The following is a 6,351-nucleotide window of genomic DNA, read 5'->3' as shown; positions in this document are numbered from 1 at the left end:
AATGTCCCCTCTCCGACCCCGCCGCCCCAAGCCAGGCGGCACAGCCCGCCCCCTTCCCTCCAGGCTGGCGCGCCCACCTCCTCCACTGAGGGCGCCCGGGGCGGCCATCACCCTCGCCGGACCACCCAGGGCCGCCCAGCCGGACGGCCTCAACGCTCCTAAACCCCCACCCACCCCCCCAGGCCCCCGTGTCCGGCCACGCCATCCGCCGGGCGGCCCTAGAGACTCCGCAACTAGGGTCAGCCCAGTCCCTGCCTGGCGCTCCCGCCTCCCTCGGTTGCCCGGCTCCTGGGGCCGCTCCCCCGCCCGCGCTCTCCCAGCTCATACCGGGACTGGGCGGGGGACCTGGGATCGCCCAGCTCCGAGCGGCGGCCCTTGGGCGCGCTTTACCTGGACGTGCGCGGCGCGCAAACTCAGGGCGCGCTGGAGGGTCTTGCCCGGCGCGCTGGCCCTGCGGGCGCGGAGCCCGGGCTTTGAGGCTACACGGCCGAGCCAACCCTCCCCTGGGCTGCAAGCTGGCAGCAGTTGACCCCTGCGCCTCTGGGTTGCGGGCGAGACGTCGGGGCTCAGGACCAGCTGTGGGGGAGGCTCTGGAGGACCCGCCTCCACGCGGAGCGGGCTTCCCTGGGCTGGGCGACGGGGCCAAAGGCGGGACCCACAGAAGCCGCGATGCACCCCGCAGAGACACCCCGGAGCGCCCCGCCGTCCCGAGTGTCCGACCCCTTTCCTTCCCCGCCCCGACTGGAAAAGCGGCCCCCGGCGCTGCGCGGCGCCGGGCGGGGCGCGCGGGGGCGCAGAGGGAACCGCTGCACTTTCTTCGGGTGGGGGAGGGGCGGGCGTCCAAGCTCCGCCCCCGGGAGCAGCGGGGCGCGCGCGGGCCAATGGGGAGCCGGGCAGGGGGCGGGGCCTCGCGGCTGCAGCTTAAAGAAACTTGTTGCGGATCCTCCGCCGGGACGGAGCTTCGGCGGCGGCAGCGGCAGCGGGAGGCCCGGGGTCGGGCTGCGGCGGCGGCGGCGGCGGCGGGGACGCAGGTCGGGCTACAGCTCGGCGACTTCGGGTCCCAGAGCGGCCGCGGCGCAGCTGAGCAGCAGCCCCGCGGGTCCCGGTGCGCGCCCCTCCGCGCGCGGCCCCGATGCTGGACATGAGCGAGGCCCGCGCCCAGCCGCCCTGCAGCCCGTCCGGCACCGCCAGCTCCATGTCGCACGTGGAGGACTCGGACTCGGACGCGCCGCCGTCGCCTGCCGGTTCCGAGGGCCTGGGCCGCGCGGCGGGCGCGGGGGGCGGCGGACGGGGCGACGCGGCCGAGGCGGCGGACGAACGCTTCCCGGCCTGCATCCGCGACGCCGTGTCGCAGGTGCTCAAGGGCTATGACTGGAGCCTGGTGCCCATGCCGGTGCGCGGGGGCGGCGGCGGCGCGCTGAAGGCCAAGCCTCACGTGAAGCGGCCCATGAACGCCTTCATGGTGTGGGCGCAGGCGGCACGCCGCAAGCTGGCGGATCAGTACCCGCACCTGCACAACGCCGAGCTCAGCAAGACGCTGGGCAAGCTGTGGCGGTGAGTGCGCTGTCCCCGAGCGAGGGGCAGGGACGGGGCCCCAGCAGCGCGGGCGGGCTTCGAGTGGTTCTCGGGGGTACGCGGGGGCCCGGGAGGTGGCCCCGCGCCCGGCCTCGGCTCTGCTCCCAGTGGCTGTACCCAGGGCGAGTCCTAGTGGAAAACCGCACCCTTTGACGGGGAGACTGCACCCGGGATGCTCAGGTGGTCTGGGCCACAGAGGGCTGCGGGGCGAGTATGCAACCCTGAGCACACTCCCTCAGTCGCCAACAGCCCGCTGAAGGCTGTGGCTGGCATGCTGAGGAGAGGACTCCACCTGTGAGTGGCCCCAGAGTCTGGAGGCCTGTCCCTCCCCGAGGAAAGGTGGCTTCTGTCTAGAAGCAGGACACAGTATCAGGCAATGTGGTGCTCTCTGGAGGTGCCCCTCTTTGGAAAGGGCTCCCCTCCACTCTGACCAGCATATGGGGGAAGTCAAGGCAGATGGAGGGGGTGCATGTCTGTTCAGCTGGCACATTCCCCACAGCTTCTGCCACCTCTGTGCCCCTCTGCAGAGAAGGACGAGGGATGCAGGAGGGGTCCAGCACAGGCATGCTTTGTGCATACTTGGGTATAGAGAAGCTGGACGTTTTTGCAGAAAGTAGGACTGCTGAGAACTGCCCGTCCCCACCAAATGTGTTCTACTTGGGTTTAAAATGGACGGCTTTGGGTTTGGGGCACTGGCTCCCATTTCCTGTTCCTCTCCCCATGAGTGGGCACTGGGAGTTTGCACATCTGTTCTCTGTGTGCCTGTCCCTTCTGCTCTGGGCACAGTGGACTCCGGCAGCCCTGTGCCCTATGCCCTAGGCAGTTGGAGGTGAGTTTCTGGAAGGGTTTGAGAGGCCGGTGTGTGTTCTGAGCTTCAGTGAGGACCACACGGGTTTTGCCAGCGTTCCTGGAGGTCTGGGAAGCCCAGATACCCATGGAATACCTGCTCGTCCCCAGGAAGTCCTGCTTTGTCCCCAGTGTGTTCTCTGCTGGGTTCTGCCTCCTCCCCCGCCTGCCTTAGAAAGCCCCAAAGGGAGGGGACTTACACAGGCTCTGGGCGAAGGGAAGTAAGAGGATGATGGAGATGGAAAGGTTTGCGTCTTGTTCTAGCACGTTCCTTTGACCCTAATGAGAACAGACCTCACCAGAAGTCCTCGCTGGCCTGAGCCCCCCCGTCCCCAGAGAGGGGAGCGCCTGCCCAGTGCCCGCTGAAGTGTGGGAGCACATGCAGGCCTCCCTGTGAGTGTCAGGGTCAGTGAGGCCCTCCCCCAGGGGTGGCATGGGGGCGCTGGCCATCCCGCTTCTGCCCTTGGTGCTGCAGCTTGCTGAGCGAGAGTGAGAAGCGCCCCTTCGTGGAGGAGGCTGAGCGGCTGCGGGTCCAGCACAAGAAGGATCACCCGGATTACAAGTACCAGCCACGCCGCAGGAAGAGTGTGAAAACAGGCCAAGGCGACTCTGACTCCGGGGCCGAGCTGGGCCCCCACCCCGGCAGTGCCGTGTACAAGGCCGATGCGGGCCTTGGTGACCCGCACCACCACAGCGACCACACAGGTGGGCTCCTGGGGCCCCACAGCATGTGCCTGCCCCAGCAGGAGAAGTGGGGGTTCCGGCATCCGCTGAGATGAGTAGTGGGGTGGGGAGCGGGGGCTCATGCCCAGGGCAGGTGGCTTTGAGACAATCACGTGTTCCCTGATGCACACGGGGAGGGAGGGGTTCTGCTTAGCCCCCTCTGAACACTGAGGGTCTCGCAGCTTTGCCTCGGTCCGGCGCTGGGTGACATGGGTGTGTTCTGCCCTGCCTGAGGACGTTTCTGCTTCCCCTGGCCTTTCTGCTGGTGCTGACCCAGCACTCCTGCCCCTGGCATGGTGGTCAGCAGCCCAGCTTTAGGATCAGACGGACTGGGGGAGAATCCCGGCCAGCCGAGCAGTCTCAGTCAAGCTGGCAAAAGCTGTGAGCCTCAGGGAGAATACGTTTTGTGTGGGTCACGCTGTGGTCATGTGCAGGGGGCTGGGCACTTCCTCTCCTTTCCCCTACCTTGGTCTTCACGGTGGGGCCTCCATGGCCCCAGCTCTTCCTGTAGAACGGCGCTTAACGGAATTTCCTCGGCCAAGGAGTGAGGTCTGGGTCTGGCTCCGCTGGAATTTCTGGGAAACGTACAGAAACAAAAAGCCGTTGATTTCTACCTGCGGCAGTTAGCGGGCTGGTGTTCCTCCTGGGTGCACGTCGCCAGCCCGGCTGGCCCCCCACAGAAGGGGCATTCATCCCTGAAATGTGCTCTGTCCCCAGGGCAGACCCACGGGCCACCCACCCCGCCCACCACCCCCAAGACGGACCTGCACCACGGGGGCAAGCCGGAGCTGAAGCTGGAAGGCCGCCGCCTGGCGGACAGCGGGCGCCAAAACATCGACTTCAGCAACGTGGACATCTCAGAGCTGAGCAGCGAGGTCATCGGCAACATGGACACCTTTGATGTGCACGAGTTCGACCAGTACCTGCCCCTCAATGGCCACTCGGCCCTGCCCGCGGAGCCGGGCCAGCCCGCCGCCGGCTCCTATGGGGCTGCCTCCTACTCCCACTCGGGGGCGGCCAGCATCGGGGCGTCCCCCGTGTGGGCCCACAAGGGAGCCCCATCGGCCTCCGCGTCGCCCACCGAGGCGGGCCCCCCGCGGCCGCACATCAAGACGGAGCAGCTGAGCCCCAGCCACTACGGTGACCAGTCGCACGGTTCTCCGGGCCGTGCCGAGTACGGCTCCTACGGCGGCCAGGCCAGCGTCACCACAGCCGCCCCCGCCGCGGCGGCCAGCTCCCTCACCAGCTCGCAGTGCGACTACACCGACCTGCAGGCCCCCGGCTACTACAGCCCGTACCCGGGCTTCCCGTCCAGCCTCTACCAGTGTTCCTACTTCCACCCTTCTCGTCGGCCCTACGCCTCGCCCCTGCTCAGCGGCCTCTCCGTGCCGCCTGCCCACAGCCCGCCTGGCAACTGGGACCAGCCCGTGTACACTACCCTGACCAGGCCCTGAGGGCACTGTGGCCTGGGGAGGGGGCCGGCATTGGCCAGGGAGAACCTTGATCTCGGCAAAGACAGACGGAGCCTCAGGTCTTGCAGAAGGGGTGCGCTGGTGGAAGGAGAGGAGGTGGCGGCTCCGGCAGGTGCCTGCTGGCGTGTGCAGGGGAACCACGCTTGGTACCCAACGCACTGTGGCTTCCAGATCTTCACACTCCCTGCGGCCAGCAAAGCCCGCTCCCTGCACCCTCTTAGCGGCGACTGGCGACTCTGGAACCAAGGACAGTCTTCTGGCCCCTTCCCTGCAGACACCTTGGTTTTGCACCTCAGTGGACACAAAGCAGCCCCAGCACAAAACAGAAAGGAGGGAAGAGGCGTGGGGTGTCTGGCCGCCTGTGCTCCGAGGTCCCTGCCGGCCTCCCGTGCGTGGAGAACTCCAGGGGACCCACGGGGATCGTTCCCGCGGTTTGGCGGCATCCACAGCCCGGCGGGAGCATGTCTGCAGGAGCCCCTCTGGGGACCAGCCTATCCGCTCCGAGGTGCTCCCCGCCGTTTAAGGCTCTTCCTAGCAAGGTTTGGCTGCGACTAACCCTTCTCTCTTTTTATTTTATTATTATTTTTTTTTAATTTTTATTTTGAAACTTAAACACGTTCGATTTGTTTGGGAAGCTGTTGAAATGTATTTATGTTCTGTATTATTTTATCTTTAATTAATGAAGTAATTTGTGCAGAGAGTAGAATTTAAGACAAAACGGAGGCCGGGTTGCTGAGCACGAGGGCTAGGAGGACAGGTGGTGGGGTGGGATCCCCTCCTCCCCTCCTCCCCTCTTCCCCTCCTCTCCTCCCCTCCCCTCGCCTCCCCGCCCAGCTCCAGGCCCCCCGGGGAGGTGGCCAGGACCCCAAGGGAGGAGAAGAGATTTGCCTTGTAGTGTCTCTGACCGGCGTTCGCCGAGGTTTGGAAGGCAGGGGTGTTGCTGGAGGCCGTCCCCACCCACGGCTGTGCCAAGCAGTGGATGGGGATTTCCTGGGATGGGGTGGCTGCAGCAGCACGTTAATCTCGGCTCTTAGGAACCAGACGCCACCTACAAGCTGTGAAACTAAAACCTTCTCCACTACAGTGTGTAGAGTCTTAGTTTTAGATGAATAATCCTGCTCGACGCGTACCTGCTTCCACTGTGTGCTGAGCACTGATAACTCCAACTTCATGGAAACTTGTGCCTTTAAACTTTGTACATTTAAAGATGTCCGAGAAGTTGCTTCTTTTTACTTTTTCTACTTTTTTCCTACCTTTTTCTAGAAAAGAAAAAAAAAATTTTTTTTTTTGGGGGGGGCATATCTTTTTCTGGGGGTGGGGGCAGGGAATACAGCAAACTCATTTTTACGCCAAGTCTGTTGTTTCGCGTGGGGTCTGGTCTTCCGCCGTCACTACCTGCTGTGTTCTGCTCCTTTCTGACCAAGCAACGCTAACTTTTGTACAGACCAGTTTGATAAAATTAAAAAAAAAATGCTTTTTATCTACTTGGGCTGCGTTTTGTGTGTTGCTTTCTGTACGCCTGGGGTCTCGTTCGGGAGGGTGTCGGCCGAGGCAGGAGTGGGGTTCACCCCGGGCCCTCCTCAGAGGATGTGGGCACCCGGAGCCCACGAGGGCAGAGCCAGCGCCCCGGCCCTACAGGGGCTGGGTCTGCATTTGAGCAAATCTCAGAGGCCCCAAGACGCCAGAGTCTTCCTTCCCCGCAGGGCCTATTCAGTAGGCAAAACGGGTCCAAATC

At 64.4% G+C, this 6,351-nt stretch overlaps 1 protein-coding gene across 1 annotated transcript; it reads left to right on the top strand.

The window, feature by feature from the left end:
• Positions 1-998: 998 nt before the first annotated feature.
• SOX8 (SRY-box transcription factor 8) lies at positions 999-6,079 on the top strand. The gene is made up of 3 exons (XM_032425981.1): positions 999-1,554; positions 2,897-3,126; positions 3,862-6,079. The coding sequence occupies exons 1-3, from the start codon at positions 1,133-1,135 to the stop codon at positions 4,596-4,598; spliced, it is 1,389 nt and encodes a 462-aa protein (XP_032281872.1). The 5' UTR covers positions 999-1,132; the 3' UTR covers positions 4,599-6,079.
• Positions 6,080-6,351: the final 272 nt, after the last annotated feature.

The sequence above is a fragment of the Phoca vitulina genome, unplaced genomic scaffold, assembly GCF_004348235.1.
Source record: "Phoca vitulina isolate PV1807 unplaced genomic scaffold, GSC_HSeal_1.0 scaffold33, whole genome shotgun sequence".
NCBI lineage: Eukaryota > Metazoa > Chordata > Mammalia > Carnivora > Phocidae > Phoca > Phoca vitulina.
The sequence above is the reverse complement of the archived record's forward strand: the minus strand, read 5'-3'. Positions and strand labels throughout refer to the sequence as shown.